The sequence below is a fragment of the Clytia hemisphaerica genome, unplaced genomic scaffold, assembly GCF_902728285.1.
Source record: "Clytia hemisphaerica strain Z4C2 unplaced genomic scaffold, Clytia hemisphaerica genome assembly, whole genome shotgun sequence".
NCBI classification, from domain to species: domain Eukaryota; kingdom Metazoa; phylum Cnidaria; class Hydrozoa; order Leptothecata; family Clytiidae; genus Clytia; species Clytia hemisphaerica.
The window spans coordinates 57,383-75,535 of NW_027104571.1; the positions used below are offsets into that span (position 1 = coordinate 57,383).

General features: G+C 35.3%; 2 protein-coding genes across 3 annotated transcripts in view; both read right to left on the reverse strand.

The window, feature by feature from the left end:
• LOC136823434 (uncharacterized) overlaps positions 1 to 11,714 on the reverse strand; it is a 39,293-nt gene extending 27,579 nt beyond the window's left edge. The window contains exons 1-5 of one of the 2 annotated variants that reach the window (XM_067079615.1): positions 10,940 to 11,714; positions 10,726 to 10,785; positions 10,414 to 10,461; positions 2,727 to 2,786; positions 2,479 to 2,529 (exon numbers count right to left, since the gene is read on the reverse strand). In XM_067079615.1, coding sequence (XP_066935716.1) covers positions 2,479 to 2,529; positions 2,727 to 2,786; positions 10,414 to 10,461; positions 10,726 to 10,785; positions 10,940 to 11,663 — 943 coding nt within the window. In that variant the 5' untranslated portion in view covers positions 11,664 to 11,714. The remainder of the gene's footprint in view (positions 1 to 2,478; positions 2,530 to 2,726; positions 2,787 to 10,413; positions 10,462 to 10,725; positions 10,786 to 10,939) is intronic. The other variant, XM_067079614.1, reaches the window with a different exon arrangement.
• A 2,491-nt stretch (positions 11,715 to 14,205) lies between these two features.
• Positions 14,206 to 18,061, reverse strand: LOC136823436 (uncharacterized). Its single transcript, XM_067079619.1, has 2 exons — positions 18,002 to 18,061; positions 14,206 to 17,006 (listed from the first exon to the last, which is right to left on the reverse strand). Exon 2 carries the CDS (start codon positions 16,840 to 16,842, stop codon positions 14,839 to 14,841), a length of 2,004 nt encoding a protein of 667 aa, XP_066935720.1. The 5' UTR covers positions 16,843 to 17,006; positions 18,002 to 18,061; the 3' UTR covers positions 14,206 to 14,838.
• Positions 18,062 to 18,153: the final 92 nt, after the last annotated feature.

Genomic DNA, 18,153 nt, shown 5'->3' on the forward strand with positions numbered 1-18,153 from the left:
GGTCTTAGCAACAGGGCGCGCGTACATAGCAACGGGGCTGGGTAGAAAAATCTAAGCATAGAATTCGAAAAAAAATACCAATCATCGTATAGAGCACTAAAAAATACCCCCGTTCTATGTTTAGTTTGTTCTACCTTGGATTATAACTGAAAATATCTTCAAATAACCTTTGTCCACTATCAGCCCGTGCGGTAATCTTTGCCCGTTCCAATTCTTAGATAATGAATAAGAGAGGTGCGCTTAGCTAAGCCGTGCTCGCGGGCGATAAATTTATGCTTACTTCTCTTGCATATTTTAGTGGTATTTATCCAATGAAAGGGATGTTGACAAAATATGCACGGCATTGATTATGACATCATTAAATATGTAAAAATATGTTCAATCGGGCAAGAAACTTAATGATAAAAATTAACAGAAGCATTTTTTATTTTTGTTAAAAATTTATTACAAGACGTTTCGATGCTCTCCGAGCATCATCCTCAGTTAAAATGAAATTCGTTTCAAAAAATTTGATTAAAAGGTTAAAAAATCTGGTCAATTAAAAAGTCATTAAAATAAATACAAAGGTGCTAAATGATCGATAAAATATTAATTGTTTCTATTTAAAAAGTAACAAAGGAACTGATTTCTCTTGAACATTGAGTTTGGGATGTTTTTGTTTAATAAATAATGCCTCAGAGAGTTTTCTTTTAAAATTGTTTCTATAGCCCGAGCCAATAATTTTCATATTTTGCATGCTTATGCGTGAATGACCGGTTTGTTTGGAGTGACGTAACAAATGTGAGTTGCAGTCCTTTTCAGCATGCTCGTTTGTTCTAATAAGATCTTCTTTCGGTTTCTCCAATGTAATTGGCGTCACAATCGGGACATTGGCCCTCATATACAATGTTATGTTTGTGTTGATTTTGAATTCTATCTTTGATAGAAAAATTAGAACTGAGTCGTGTACCTTTGAAAGTTACGCGAGTTTCTGTGTTAGGTAAACAGTTCTTTAAATAGTTTTTCATTTTCTTGGTAACGAGTTCACCCTTTTCTCCTTGGTAAGGTAAACAAATCTGCAATTTCTTTGTCGAATTTTCGTCAATATCTAAATCCGGCTGTTGGTCGTCATTTACTGTAATGTGTGTTTTCTTTCTTTCTGTTTCGATTGTTTGGTACAGAAGCCATTTTGGATATCCATTAATATCGATGAAAACTTTACGTAAGTGGTCAAGTTCCATCTCTAAAAGGTAGTCTTTACTAGATATTGTAAAGGCACGTTTAACTAGTCCCGTAAGTGTGCCTTTCTTCCAGACAGTTGGGGCAAATGATTCCCAATGTAGGTAGATATCTGTGTTCGTTTCCTTTCTGTAAACGGCCGTATCAAATCCTTTTGAAGTGCGAATGATTAAGACATCTAGGAAAGCTAACATAAAATTTCTTTCCTCTTCATAAGTGAATTCAATGTTTTTATGGAATTTATTCAGCTTTTTCAAAATTTGCTCAAGTTTACCTTCTTTTACGAGACATACGGTATCGTCGACATAGCGGTACCAGAATTTCATTATCTTTCGCATTTTGGGTACAGACGAACGTTCTAGCTCAACCATGAAGATGTTGGCAAGTACTGGACCCAGTGGTGATCCCATTGCAACTCCGTCAGTTTGTGAGAAGAACATATTATCAAAGGTGAATTGGACTGATTTGGTACATAAATACAGCAGTTCTTTCATTTCTTTTCTTGGAATGGTAGTTTTGATCTCTTTTTTGTTGTAAATACGATTCAATATGATGTTTATGGTGGTTTCGAGAGGTACATTTGTAAATAAGCTTTTAACGTCAAACGATATAAGTTTATAGCCTTTTGGAACTTTCTCATTCTTTATTAATTCGATAAAATGTTTCGTGCTTTCGATAGTGTACTCAGATTTAGTAAGTGGTAGTAATAACTTTGACAAGTATTTGGCTGTTTCGTATGTAGCGGTGCCTAAGTTAGAAACAATTGGTCCAAACAAACCGGTCATTCACGCATAAGCATGCAAAATATGAAAATTATTGGCTCGGGCTATAGAAACAATTTTAAAAGAAAACTCTCTGAGGCATTATTTATTAAACAAAAACATCCCAAACTCAATGTTCAAGAGAAATCAGTTCCTTTGTTACTTTTTAAATAGAAACAATTAATATTTTATCGATCATTTAGCACCTTTGTATTTATTTTAATGACTTTTTAATTGACCAGATTTTTTAACCTTTTAATCAAATTTTTTGAAACGAATTTCATTTTAACTGAGGATGATGCTCGGAGAGCATCGAAACGTCTTGTAATAAATTTTTAACAAAAATAAAAAATGCTTCTGTTAATTTTTATCATCATTAAATATGTTAATGTCGATTCAACGCCCGTTTAAAGAAAATAGGATAACAAAGAAAGTTTCTTTGAATAAATTCAGGTTTAAGCATGGGTAAAGAAAATAAAAATCATAGCTAAAGCTTTACCCTTTATAGATTTTGATTCCTTTGATAGTTGGTCAACTTTGTTGCTCAAGTCTGTTAAAAAAATTATACTCGTCAGAAGAAGCCTTTTTATTCAGCAACATTCCTTTAAAAGAATAAAACAAACTTTGTGCAGACTAATTATAGGTAAAGGTAAAGATCTTGGAACACTTGAAACACTTTTCATCGAATGGACTCCATCTCAAAAGATGAGAAATGGAAAAGATTGAAAAATACAACAAGATAATCACCATCAATTTGGCACATATCAGCTTTCAACGTCAATTTCGAATCCATCACTTTGGACAATTCTAAAAAAATAATGAAAATCAACGTGTCAGCTTTTTTGAGCGACGTCAAAGTTGTTATAAAGATCATTTTCACTTCAAAAGGGTGTAGAGTGATGAAGCCTCCTAACTTCCAGTACATGCAGGGCCGGCGAAACCGGGGGGCTAGTTTACTTTTTTGCAAAAAAAAAAAAAAAAGAGAGAGAAAGAAAAAGAGAGGGTGAGAGAAAAAAAAGAAAAAAAGAAAAAGAAGAAACGTGGTAACTTTATTATTTACAAAGACTCTTATCCTATTCTATGAAAAGAAGACAGATAGTGCGCATGATATTCGAGAAAAAAATAAGGAATAATTTCATTTTGTTGACCTTTTTGTGTTTGTCTTTCATATTTTTCTATTTTCTACTTTTTGCTATGTTGAGTGCAAAATTGTTTTTGGTGAATGAAAATGTGTCAGTTATTGTCGTTATAGTTGTGTTAGTATGATTGAAATCAGTGGATGTTTAGTGGTGTTTTTTTATATCTTGTTGGATTTCTTTATATGTATGATGTGGTTTTTGTGCTTTTAATTTTTTCCTTGAGTGTTTTTTTTTTCATTCCATTTTTTGATGATTTTAGATATAAAGAAAAATGCAAAAATCAATTGAATCGTTCTTTACGTCTAAATCAAAGTCTTCTTCGGAAAGTTCTGGGTCTTCTTCTAAGAAGCGACGTGTAGATAATCCAAATAATGAGAATCAACGTGTATATAGTGAAAACCCTGTAAATATTGTAAATAAATCGAATAATAAAGAAAATGTAGACACTCGTGTTGTCAAGCCTGTCAACTACCTTTAATACCCAGGAGCGTAGTTGTCAACCAACCTGGTTTAAAACCTATTCTTGGCTGCATTATGACATTGAAAGGATTGTGTCTTTTGTTTCTACTGTCTCAGTCATGAATCTAAGTTGACCGCTGAAAATAATCTGGATCCTGCGTACATATCTAGAGGGTTCAGAAATTGGAAGAAGGCCCCGGAATGCTTCAAAATACACGAGCAAAGTAAATGTCATACAGCTGCTTTAACTTATGAAACCACAGTACCTAAATGTGGCGATGCAAGAGAAATGCATGATAATGAAATTGCTAAGAGAAGGGAAAGAGAAAGACTATATCTAAAAATTGTAATGGAATCCATTCAGTATTTGACTCGACAGAGATTAGCACTTAGAGGAAATGATGATGGAAACGATAATTTAACCCAGCTGTTGTACTTGAGAAGTATAGATCACCCATGGATCAAAGAGCGATTAGCTGCAGAAAAGAAACCAAACCCCGGTGTTAAGGAATATACACACCACGACTATCAGGAGGAGATCACAGGTATTATGGGAAACCAACTACTGAGGCGAAAATTATATGATATTAATAACAGTAAAATGTTTTCTCTTATGGCTGATGAATATACCGATGTTGCAAATAAGCAGCAGCTTTCAATTTGTACCAGATGGGTTGATGACAATCTGAATGCATGCGAAGACTTCCTGGGATTTTACGAAGTTCCAAATATTAAAAGTAATACGTTGGTTTCGTGCATTAAAGATGCTTTAATTAGGTTCAACCTACCCATCGATTATCTTCGCGGGCAAACATACGATGGTGCAAGCAACATGATGGGAAAAAGAAGTGGTGTTGCGCAGCAAATTAAATCCTTGCAACCGAAAGCTATCGAAACACATTGCCATGGACATTTACTTAGTTTGTCAGTAAAGGACACTACAAGAGAGTCGCGACTCCTGAGCGATGTAATGACATATGCGGGTGAAATTGTTACCCTGGTAAAATATTCCCCAAAGCGAGAAAACATGCTGGGAGAGATAAAAGAGAGCATTGAATTTGAGAACGACTACGAAGATCACGATCTTGTCGAATCGTTGACAAAGCTTTGCGTCACACGATGAACAGTAAGAGGAACTGCATTCAAACGAATCTTGCGAAACTATCAGCCGCTAGCTGATCTTTGGGAAGAAAGTTTAGAGGGGAGCTTGGATAGTGACACCCGCAAAAGGATAATTGGATGCCGAGGTCAGATGACAAAGTTCCGGTTTTATTATGGTCTGAATCTGGGACAAACCATTTACTCGATAACAGACAACTTATCAAAAACTTTGCAAAAAGAAGGAATGTCGGCTACAGAGAGTAAGAAGAATGCCAATCTTACTGTTGAGACCTTCGAAAAAATGCGAAGTGAGTCAGCCGCATATCTTTTTTTTTGAGAGTGTAAAAAAGAAGGTTGTTGTTGAGCGCACATCAAGCGGTGCGGCTCCATTTTATGCATCTTCACCTATCGAGCATTATCGAAGGTTGTACTTCGAAATCCTTGATACAATGATAAATGCTATCAAGGAACGGTTTAATCAGCCAAGCTTCCTTATATTTGAGAGTCTCGAAAGTATGCTTTTGGAAGCGATAAAAGCGAGGGAAAGCAGTGTAAATTCACATATCAAGATGTACGAAGATGAAGTTGATTTCGACATGATTGGCATTGAAGCAAATGTGTTTAGAGCGATTTTAGGGCATGAAGAGGTTAATTGTTTTAAAGATTTGTATAAAGTCCTCAAAAGTTGTTCTTCTGCAAACCGAGAACTCATGCCAAATATCGTCTATGTCGTCAAGCTTCTTCTTGTAAATCCTGCTACTTCGTGCACACCTGAAGTGTGATTTCCGATATATTTTGAAAAAATAATCCGGAAATCGAATATCTTATACGGTTCCGGACGAAAGTACCGGCATGCGAATTCTTGAGCATGCGCTATAAAAGGGAGAGATTAGTAGACGTGTCATCTCATTGCAACGCAAAGGTCGTGTACTTAAACCGTAGTTAATTATTTGACGTATTTCTTTTTTCATTTACGCGTTCTTACCACGTAAAATGACGGACAACAGCTGACCGACTGAGAAGACACAGAAGCAGAACCGAGAAAATCGATACGGGTACGAGGAGGAGATTCACCGGCAGATTTATTTATTTATTTAACGACCCAAGGTTTTTGTCCTGCCAAAAGATCGGTCAGATTGGCGAACGAAGGCCGACCCCTATAGCTCGAGGGAGGTAGGTTTTCGTCCAAGGGAGGAGCTCGTTAGTTCAGGGAGTTCCTTAGGTTTATTTATAATTATACAAAGATAAGGAAGATCAAGACACATAGACAACGGTCACCATAAAACGAAGAAAATTGAGATATATTGAGAAATGATTTAAGACGGACTTAATTTAGAGACATACATACACATACTTGATCGGAGAGATGAGACAAATGTTTGTTCGTCATATAATTGATCTTGTTTATAGATAATATATAATAAATTTCTTGTGATTATGTAATTCGTTTAACTTTATTCATATTATCTATTTATATTACGTATAATTATCTATTACAGGCCTTGCGTTACAAAGATAATCCAATTGTCTCCGATAAAATTGTATTTGTTTATTGTTTTGGATATTGTGTACTGATAAGGAGGAAAAGTTAAGATAGATCTTTTTCTACAGCACGCAGGATGAAGACTTGGCTACGTTCAACAATGAAGCCAAAACGGTTTAACAATCTTTCTTTGCTCCACATCCATAAAAATCTAACGGATAAACTTGATTTAAATGAAGTTGGTAGAGAGTTTGTGTCAACTCGAGAGCATCGCTTTAATTACTTTGGACAATTTTAATCTTTGATTACTGTATGCTTACTGCTGCCTGTTAAAAGCACACTTTAAATCTAACTTTACTTAAGAATTTTGAACATGTAAAAGTCCGCTTTTTTTACTTATAGGTTTCATTTTGTTATTATATAATAACCATATATTCTTTGGCGATTATCAGTATAAAAAGACACCTAACTTCTTTGATTTTTCATTCCAATAACTTCATAAAAATTAAATTTAGGCCAATTCTAAGCCAATGTAGAGTACCATAATTTCAAAAATTTTCCGGCCCGTCGGCCCCAACCATGGTGGGGCCTCCTTAGTCACTATATCATTTAGCCCCCTCACTTTTAAAACCGATTCGCCGGCCCTGACATGATAAACGACGGCAGCGTTTCCTGGGGTAGTTGGTTGTGTCGTTCTTTCTTGTTAAGGATGGATTGGCTGTAGGGCTACCAAAGACACTGGACGATTATTGTCTGTGTTGTTGGGAACCCTAGAGCAATCTCACACCCTCTCATTTAATGATCTATTACAAAATACATCAATTGAAACATCTTTATCAGAAACAACTTGGTCTAACAGTGTCTTGGAAGGTCGACCACGTTTACGATTTGTGTCATCGTTAAACATTAATTGTTTCAACGACCGTTCGTTAGGCATTCTTATTACATGTGCCACATAGCTCGCTTGTTGACTTTTGATAAAGTCAGTGACGTCACGAGTTCCACAAAGTGCATGCAAATTCTCATTCGTGATGACTAGTCGATAGTCATTGTTTTCTCTGTCAATTTGTTTAAACCCATTGCATATCATTCTTCTCAAGAATGTTCTGTATGTGATGTCTAGTCTGTTTAGTTGATTCGTAGTTAGACACCAATTTTGACAGGCGTAGGTAAGACGGCTACGCACAAAACAGTTCAGAAATGAAATGCGTGTTCTCAAGTTGATATGGAAATTTTGCAAAAGGTTTGATAGTTCTGCAAATTTTTGACAAGCGAGTTGGATTCGTTGATTTATTTCACTGTCTCCTGTACTAGGCTCGCAGCAATTAATGTAAGCTCCAAGGTATCGAAATATGGAGACATTTTTGAGGTCGACACCTCTCAGGGTTGCAATCGATGTTGGAATTTCGTCAACATTCAGTATCATTGTTTCTGTTTTGGAGTTATTTATTGCAAGTCCAAAACAGGTGAAGATTTCGTCTAAGAGTTGGATGCTTTTTTGAAGACCTTCAAGTGATAGAAGGTACAGCACTAAATCATCGGCATATCCTGACCATGGAATTTCTGACGTCCCCCAAGATCGTTGGTTCCTGTCTCTCATTTCAGCCCTTTGTTTTCGAGAAATGGCTCTCGTGTTCAAACGATATTTATGGTTGAAGAATTTAATTTCTTCAATCTGTCGACTATTTTCAAGAAAAACCCTCATTACGAAATCAATGTACAAGTTGAAAAGGTTAGGGCTTTCTGGTCCTCCTTGACGAACACCGCTTGTTGTTTCAAACGTTGCTTCCTCAAAATTTAAAGAAGTGTTTTCATACAGTTTCTCAAGGATGTCAATCAGGAGTGAGCTTTGATCATCTTTGAAACGAAGTTTAATTGAATCAAACATCCATTTGCGCGGGATGTGATCGAAAGCTGCCGAGAGGTCGACAAACACAAGGTAGAGTGGCTGTAGTTTTCGATTGGAGATCTGTTGTATACGTTTGATGTTGTAAATCCCATCTGTTGTTCCCCGGTTCTGTCTGAATCCGTTTTGCTCGTCTGTCAATTGTGCCTCGTACCAAGGCTGGAGTCTACTCAAAATAATGTTCACGATCAATTTACATATAGTTGAACCTATGCTCAAGCCTCTATACTTTGAGGGGTCTTTCTTTGACCCTTTTCCTTTCCACAATGTTTTCAATCGGGAATTTCCCCAGGCAGTAGGAATGTCGAAGTTTTCCCATACGTTTGTAGTCATTTGATGAATAGCATCGAGAAGGATTGGACATTCACATTTCTTTAATAATTCTGAATCAATGTCATTGTTTGCTTTCTTGTTTCTAAGTTTATGTAAGTGTTCAGTAATTTCATCAATAGTGGGAGGTTCATTGTTAATAGTGATCGTCGATGAAATTTTACGAAGTGATTCAACAAAATCTGGTACGTTATCAAGTTCATTGGGTCTCATGTTATCATTATTTGGATTGAAATGGAGTTTGAAATGTTTTAACAGTTTTTCAGGAGGACATGAAGAGTTGCTACTCGAGGTATTTAAAGTCGTAGTTTGTCTTTTAGCAGTGGTGAATAATTTGTCAAGTTCTCTTGTTGCAGCAAGTACGTCAAGTTTCTCAGCTTCGGCTTTGAAGTGTTCATTTCTGAGTTGCCTGGATCGTTTTCGAATTTGTTTACGAAGTTTTTGCAAATCTTTTGGATTAGCATTCTTTTTGAAGAGTTCATCTTTTTTACAATAAAGTTCTCTTAATTTTTCATCATTTTGCCATGGTTGGTGAAGTTTTTGTTCAACAGTTTCAGGTAATGTCTCTGCTGCAGCAGTTTCGATATTTTTAATAATCAAATCGTTAATATCATTGTTTTCAAGATTGTTTATCTGAATGTTATCCCAGGAATTAGAGAATTTCGAAATCAGGTTTTCACACATATCGTCGTTTTCTAGTAGTTTATAGTTGAGCTTTTTGCGAATAGTCTTTGGTTTCCTTTTTCTCGCACGAGATGATTTGTTTCCTGGGGTGTTCATATTCGAAATAACCAATCGATGATCGCTGTCGAAATCAAACGAATTATACACTCTACAGTTTGTAGTGTACTGGCGTAACCAAGAGCAACTAAGTATAAAATCGTAAACTTTCTTTGTTGTACCATCTGGGGAATGCCATGTGATTCGCCGGCAGCGTTTATGGTTGAACCATGTGTTTAATGCTGATAAATTCTGAGTTCTTATCAAATTGTGAAACCGTTCACCATTATCATTCACAGTCAAGTTATCAATGACACTATTTTCCCTGAGGGAAGAATTATACCATGAAGCTGAGGTTGTAGCATTAAAGTCGCCAAGACAAATAACTTTGAATTTTGGTGGTGTATTCAAGAATTGTTTATGAAGAGTTCTGTAAAATAAGTCTTTTGAACTGTCACTACTTTCCTCCGTAGGTGCATAGCAAGTTATAACTTTGAGTAGACATCCGTAAACCTTGGCTTGAAACACAATGATCCGAGCGTTAACATATTCAACTTGAACGAGTTCAACATTAGGGTCTATTTTGATGATAAATCCAACTCCATGTTGTCTTTTGAGAGAGTGACCAGACCAATGAATTTCGTATTTGGTATTGTCGCATTTGATAGTTGCAGATCCTTGATTTAAACGTCTAACCTCTTGAAGCGCACATATTTCGAGATTCGCTTTGTGGACCTCCTTCACGACACGTTCGAGTTTTTGGTCGTCTTTGCAAGTTCGTACATTGATTGTTCCAATCTTCCATTTGTAAAATGTCTGTTTCATGAGAAGGGTGTTTGATGTTCAACCGTATATTTAAGGGCGTGACCGGTCAGTTCCTCGTCCCGAGACAAATAAAAGTAATCACATCATCATCGCCTCAGTGTTGTTGTTCTTCTTGGGCGTGGTGGACCTCTCTTAGTTGTGTAGGATTACCACCACACCCTTTTTGTTAGTTAGTGAATCTTGTTCACTAATTCTTATTCACTAATTCTTAAATGGAGTGAATTTTTTTATCTGTTTTATCATTGACTTGGCTAAATCTAGAGGAAAACAAATGGTGTTATTCAATGACCAAAAAATCTGTGTCAAGAAGTAAAAAAGTTAACAAGATTCAGCTCCTACATTACAAAGAATTCAAAAGAGGCAGGAAATAAATATGTTATCTCATCTTCGTCGTCATTTTTATCAGCTTTTGCAGAAGATAATTGTTCACATTCTCCAAAATATAAAACAAGTAAACGAAATAAAACATACCATCCATTTCAACTCTATCAGCTTTCATATTCATTGACGTGGATAAATCTAGAGTAAAACAAATAGTGATATTTATCAGAAAATGTCTATTCAGACAGAAAGATAGTGAAAATATATTACAAAAAGCTTCTTATATATTACAGAGGATGTCGAAAAACTATAACATAGATAACAAGAAGAAATCAATATTTTTCAAAAGGAGCAATTTTGTTTAGAACGTCAACTTGTCGATGCCTCCTACTTTTTATTAGACAATCATCAGGTAGATACCATTTTCTCCGAAATATAAAACAAGTAAAGAAACAAACATACCATCCATTTCATCTTTATCAGCTTTCGTATTCAGTCCACTATTCATTGACTTGGCTAAATCTAGAGTAAAACAAATGGTGTTATTCAAGGACCGCAAAATTCAGTGTCAAGAGGTTAAAAAGGTTAACAAGATTCAGCTCCTAAAATGTCAAAAATTCAAAACAGTTAAGAAAGTAAATGTGATTTCGACAAAGTTAAAGCCAATGCAACTCACCTTCGACGTCAGTTTTCTCAGCTTTTGCCGAAGATAATTGTTTCAAATAAGTTTTGATCCATTGATTATGTTGGTCGATATTTTTGATAGCATTCGAATTATCGCTTGCTTCATTTCGCAACAAATCTACTTCTTGATCCAAATTGGTGACCATTCGAGAAATAACCAACACATGTTTATCCAATGGACAACTTTCCAAATCATAAAACATTTGCATATTCTTATATTTCAATCCCAGTAAAATGTTCTCCATTCGAGATCTCAGTTGTTTGAAAGCTTGTAAATTTGGTACTGCATTGACTGAACCATGCATTAATTCATTTCTTAAATTTCTGATCAAAAACAAGAAAGCTCCAATAGATTGATCGTTGGGTTGAAGAAATTTGATTTTCCATCCTCCAGCAGGTTGCAATCCAACCACTGACCTCAATACAGCAATCAGTAAGGTGATATCCCAATCTTCTGGGTTGGATGATCCATTTTGTGGACACAATATTTCCCATTGTTCTTTCTTCAACACTTTGTTCAACTCGTGTTTCTTGTTTTGTTTGCATTTCACGAATATTTGATGAAGTTGTTTTGGACAAGTTGGAAGTCCAGTATAAGAAGTGTCATTGTGCACGTTGTGAAGTACATCAATGAGCACTTCTTTGATGCAATACTCCAAAGCGAGGTTGATGCGAACCCAATACTCGCTTTGGAGGATGTACAATGGTGTACTCATCTCATTCTCTTCATTTATTTCTTCTTATTTTCTTAATCTTTTGTTTTTGCTGAAAAATATAATAAGTATAACAAATGTATGTTTGAAAAAAACAGGGGGGAGCTAACTCAGGGGTCTAACTTCAAAGGTTCTAAAGAAAAATTATGACATTTCAGTTTCAAAACTATGGTCATTTTGGGAAACATTTAATAAAATAGGTTTAGTAAAATGATTATAGAAAGTGGAATAAAATAGTACTAATGTATATACTGCATTATTCGGAATAAAGAGATTTCATTAAAGTTTCAAAAACGCTTTATCTTAACACTATGTTCACTTTTATGACGTTTCGAAGATTCCTTTAACAGGAGCAAAACATCATCAATCGATATATGCTTTCCCCCAGGACGAGGGGTACTAGCACAGGAAAAAATTTTCGATTTCCAAGGTTGGAAATTTCAAGTTTTCTTAGTTGGAAAAAAGATAAAATCAAATGGAAAATCCAACCTGAAAATGTGGGACATTCTCCAAGGTTGGAAATTTTGCATTTTCCATGGTTTGGAATTTTCGTAAATCCAGGTTGAAAAAAGCCAAAATCCAAATTTAACAAGGTTGGAATTTTCGTAAATCCAGGTTGAAAAAAGCCAAAATCCAAATTTAATAAGGTTGGAATTTTTTAAAATTCAGTTGGAAAAAAGCCAAAATCCAAGCTAAACAAGGTTGGAAATTTCGAAAATTCAGGTTGAAAAAAGCCAAAATCCAAAAAAGTGATGGTAGAGATGTGGAAAAGAGATCTTAAACAAGGTTTTTGTTTTTGTGAACAGTCACTCGCTAGCCTAGGCTCGATGGCTCCCGGTCAATCTCTCATTATTGTTCGCACAGATACGTGGTTGATCTTAGATCACTCACATAGCTCAGCAGGGCACTATTTGAAACTATGACACAAGTACCCTATGTGCTTCACTGTGCGAACTCACTGCGATTGACCGCTCCGAAGAGACGCCTCACCTGACGGAAACTTACAGCTTGACTGCTCACATTATAGCCTAATATCTAGGTTAGCTATACATCAAAACAGTTTTGAGCGAAAAATCGCTTGTGGTTTTCCCAAGGACATGCGCAGAAAATGGTTAGAAAAACGTAATTTCCACATGGATTTTTAACGTTTTCCAAACTGTTTGGAAAAACACAAATTTCCAACCCAAAAAGTCTAGTTTTTCAACCTGAGGTATCAAATTTACAAAAATATGTATTTTCACATCGATTTTTGACCTTTTTTTTCAATTCCCAAACTGTTTGGAAAATAAAAATTTCCCACCCAAAAAGTCATGTTTTCCAACCAGCCTTGGAAAAATGTCATTTCTACATGGGTTTTTTTCACTTGATTTTTCAAGGGCATTGGCTTATTCTACAAAACCTATGGGTAATTTACGTTTTCCAAATCAGCTTAAGGTAATCGCTCAAATTTCCAACCTTCAATTATAAAACCAAAATTTCCAACCCAAAAATATTGAATTTCCAACCTTGGAAATCGACAATTTTTTCCTGTGTAGGTCTACAGGATGAAGGGGGGTACCGCCAGGCTTTCGATCCTCGGACACTCCTAAAAGGGAGAAAATGAATTTTACAACCCTTATTTAGACTAATTTGACCAAATTTCGATGTTTTAGGGGTAAAATATTTCGACACTTAATGGGACAGAGATCCAATTTTCTGACTTTTCAAACCATTACAGGGACTGCCAGGTTCCAAAAAGCCACCCTTAAGGGCGGTACATACCATATCACATACCGTACCTTCACTTGTCTAAGTATCCCCCCGAGATGCTTTTCGTTATCTTTTTTATCATAATTTTGAGATTTAAGGTATATAACTGAAATATTCTTATTTTTGATCGCCTCACCTTATTGTTCTAAAAAAATCACTTTTATTAAAAGAAGAAAATCAGGGTGATGCTGGACCGTTTTAGCTAGCAAACAAAGGAAATCGTGAATTTTAAATCTTATTTTAAAAAAATATGCAAAATTTTTATTTCTAATCTAAAAGAAATCAATAATAAAATTGCTCCCAAACAACCAACTTTCTTCAAAATATCCTTAGAATGTTGCAATCTAAAAATTTCGCCTACCTATAATTTTATTTCATAACATAGTAGGGGGAAATTTGTTCGTTTTTTTTGAGGTCGCTCGAATTTTTTAGTCAAAGCACTTGTTATACATTTTTGGAAAGCCAAGGGGTAGGGGAATCAAAATAACTTGGGTGCCAATTTTTTTTCGGACACTTTGGTGTGATTTTCGGACAAATACGACGGTTCCAGGCAAAAATCATAGAGTGAAATATTAATAAAAATTTTAGCTTGAGAAAACGGAGACCTGTTGTATATTTTTGGAAAGCTCTCAAAAAATTAAGATTAGTGATATATTGCGAGTATAGGCGATTTCAGTACCTAACTCGAGATATTGAGCTTCCGAAAGCGCAAAAACTGGACAAAACAGCTGTTTTGGCTGAAAAACAGTGAAAAACACTGTTTTTAAGGATTAATATCTCGAATTATGTAAAGAAATCACCTATACTCGCAATATATCACTAATCTTAATTTTCTGAGAGCTTTCCAAAAATATACAACAGGTCTCCGTTTTCTCAAGCTAAAATTTTCATTAATTTTTCACCCTATGATTTTTGCCTGAGACCGTCGTATTTGTCCGAAAATCACACCAAAGTGTCCGAAAAAAAATTGGCACCCAAGTTATTTTGATTCCCCTACCCCTTAGCTTTCCAAAAATGTATAACAAGTGCTTTGACTAAAAAAATCGAGCGATTTTACAAATTTCCCCCTACTAACATGTAATCCTCTAATTTAACAATAAAATTCAAGACGATTAGAAATCTAGACGGATGTGCAGAATTTAGGTCCACTTTCGGAGACGAGAAATTGAGCTGTTTTGGTCCGAAAAAATGGACCTTGGCGAAAAATCGTCCCGAAATGACCGAATGGCGGAATCAGGTGCCCCCTGAAACCACCCCCTCAAATATTTTCATAATTAAAAAGAAATACACTACTTCTGATTTTACAGACCAAGTCAATGCAAAAATTACATTACAGTCACTTAAAAAAACTTATCAGTTTAGCCAAAGCACAAAGATTGGAGTAGTTCCCAAAGATCCGATTCTAATCATAATTCGATGAAATTGCATTTCAAAGATGAATCGAATCCAAATGTACTTGAAATAAATCAGTTACAAATTTTTTCATTTGCAAACATCGTTCAACCAATTCATTTGATTTATTATTTTCGAATTGTCCATGCAGTTTCTCATATCCCTTTACCCAAAACAAAAGTTTTGACTGGCGCTCACCTTCCTTTTCGGCGAGAAGATTTTCTACTGCTTCAAAGTCATGCTTTCGAAATTTCAGGTATGAGCTGATTTCAATGATAATCTTGTTGTGTTGGTCAAAGGCATCAAGTAAAATTTCTGCGTCGTTGAACTTTCTTAATTTGATCAAAATCAATGCTTCGAATGCTAAAATATCTGCATCAGTAAAAAAATCACGTTTAAGTTCATCGCAAGCTAGCAATGCTTCGTTGTAATTTCCTTTCTTGTAAAGTAAATAGCAATTCTTTTTTGTGAAGTTAAAGTGCAACATTCGAGAAAATTGTTTTCTGTGTAAATGTTCTTTCCAATTCTTCATAACTTGTTCAGCCAAGTCAAAGCAACCGTTCTTGATGTATAAAGAACATTTTGTATCATAATACACCAGAAAGTTCATGTCACTGACATTATTTGTGTCAACGGAGTTCAACAAAACTTCAACATCCCTTACATTGAGATGCCTTGCCAATATTAATTTAATATTATCAAATCCTTTCTTTATGACCAGTTCATTGAATAAATTTCGAACGATATCTTCGTATAACGACATTTGTCCATGTATATTATATGCCTGAGCTTGCTGTAGCTTCCACTGGTAAACTTCTTCACAATGTTCTTCAAGCTCTGAGGAAAACTCTTTTTCAAAAGCAATAATCTCATTCATATTAAATAAACCTATTAGAATTGACGCGTCCATGAAACGACGATAAACAAGCAATAAACCGTGAAAAGTTTCCACATCTCGAGACAACCTATATTGTTCTAACAAATCTTTTGAAAGAAGTTCAGCAAGTAGGTATAAGTTTTCCAACTCCATTCTGCCTGTCGCGATATTTAACACCTGGTTAACATCAAAGTTGATAGTTTTTAGTGCACCACTCATGATCAAACGAAAAACATGAATGTACCATAAATCCTCGTAGTCACCATTTGCAACCAAATCTTCAAGAGAAGACTCGATTTTCAAAAGAACAACTTCAAGCAGTGTCAACGGACATTCACCCTCAACAAATTGTTTTTGTTCAATACGATATCGGATAACTTTTTGCACAAGACTGTGAATCTCTAAACATTCGTTCCGTTCGTTGACCAATGAGTATTGACAAAGCAGATTGATGATTTCATTTAATTCAAATTCGTCAACTTTATCAAAATAACTGAAAGTCTTTTTGTTGATTTTTCGATTGTCCATGAAAGCCATCATTCCCAAGATCAAAAGAGCATTCTTTGATTCGACCCGAATCTTCGCAAAAGCCAAATCCCAAACTGTCAACAATGTTTTGTCATATTCAGTAAAGGAATTGATTTTCATTCCCAAAACGCTTACTCTGCATGCTTCAAATTGTTCGATGTATTTGTGTAGAGGAACTTTATGTTTTTTGATGTAACAAATGGCTTGGTGAAGGGCTAAAGGTAATGATTGTAAACGATTCGCTAAAATGGAGATTTCATGTTGGCTGGCTGAAGAAAGTTCATTCTGTAAGAAGCCAATGGATTCTTGTTCTTGGAAACATGGAACAGCAATTTGAATCAAACCATAATCTTCCCAATCTTTCAATTGGGATGTCAACAATAAGCTGATTTTTTCTTTCACATTTCGAATGAATGAGGTGACGTCTTTTGTGACCTCAGTGACGTCATCCAATACAACCAGCGATCCTTTGGAACCTTCACAAATCTTAGAGAGGAAAATGAAAATCAGAGTTTCCATCGAAGGTTCATCAAGAATTAGTTGTTTACAACCAAATGCACACAAAATCTCGCTCAAAGATTTCTTGAGGCTGACAGCAGAAATCCAAAATATCTTCCAATATTCATCTTTGTGCATTTGAACGAACTATGCAGCAGTTTGTGTTTTCCCCACACCTCCCATTTCACTCAAAGCAACCGCTTGATTTTGCTGAAGTTTCAAGTGAAAAGATTCAATCAAACTTTCTCGTCCAAAGAAGATGGAAACAGGCTCTGGCAAATTCCAATGTGTCTTTGTTGTATCTAGAAGGAATACAAAACAAGGATAACAAATAACAAAAACGGACCTACCTGGTTATGCATTTAACACATTTATAATTGATATCTACATAATGTGACCATTAAACAATCATTCAGAACACAAACAGTGGCAATCTATTAAAATTAGTCGTTTGTTTCTTATAAAAAAAAACGATTAGAAACCAAAATTGGGCTTTTCCAGAAAAAAACCGTACACCCCCTGTTGAGGAGCTCCAACCTTTTGTGAATTACCGCCTTGGAATTTCAGGCAATTTTAGGGTCATATCCCACTGGAATAGCAAATTTTTAAAGATTTTCATTCATTACCCCCATGGAATTCCACTTATTTATGACGGAATTTTGTCTACTGCTATGGAATTTCAAACCATACCACCTTGGAATGGAAATGGACTCCTCAACAGGGGGTGCACGGTTTTTTTCTGGAAAAGCCCATTTCGTGCTGTTGAAATATTCTTTCATATTCAAGACTTCGTGAGCAAAAAAACATCTATCTCATAAAAAAATTGAGTAATTTGACTAAGAACATTGATGTATGCTTATTAATAGTGATTCTTAAAGATAAACATGCGTTTTTTTGAGCCAAAAAATTTTTTTTGCGAAAATCTGCTAGAGCCATCTTTTACCTATGATGGTACCCTACTTTCATGCGAAAAATCAGAAAAAATTAATGTTCAAATTTTTCACAAAGTCCAAAAAACCCGTTTTTTAGCCGTTTTTTGGCCCAAATTTGCCTACAAAATTTTTTTTCGAAAATCGCGCTTTGTCACATTTTAGCCACCACCATTTTGCACCTTTGAACCAAAACTCAATAGATTCCTATGATTCAATCCTGAGAAAAGTTGGTAACAGACGAACGGACGAACACAGGTTAATTTATAGGACCTCCACTCCACCGGGGTAGGTCCAATAAAGTTTCTTTGAATAAATTCAGGCTTGAGCATGGGTAGAGAAAATAAAAATCATAACTAACGCTTTACCCTTTACAGATTTTGATTCCATTGATAGCTGGTCAACTTTGTTGCTCAATTCTGTTAAAATAATTGATATTTATCAGAAAAAGCCTTTTTATTCAGCAACATTCGATTAAAAGAATAAAAATAATAATAAGGCATGGATAGCAAAAAAAAAA

What these genes read in the sequence shown, in the direction of transcription:
- LOC136823436 (XM_067079619.1), bottom strand. Translation starts at nt 16,842, where the DNA reads ATGCACAAAGATGAATATTGGAAGATATTTTGGATTTCTGCTGTCAGC.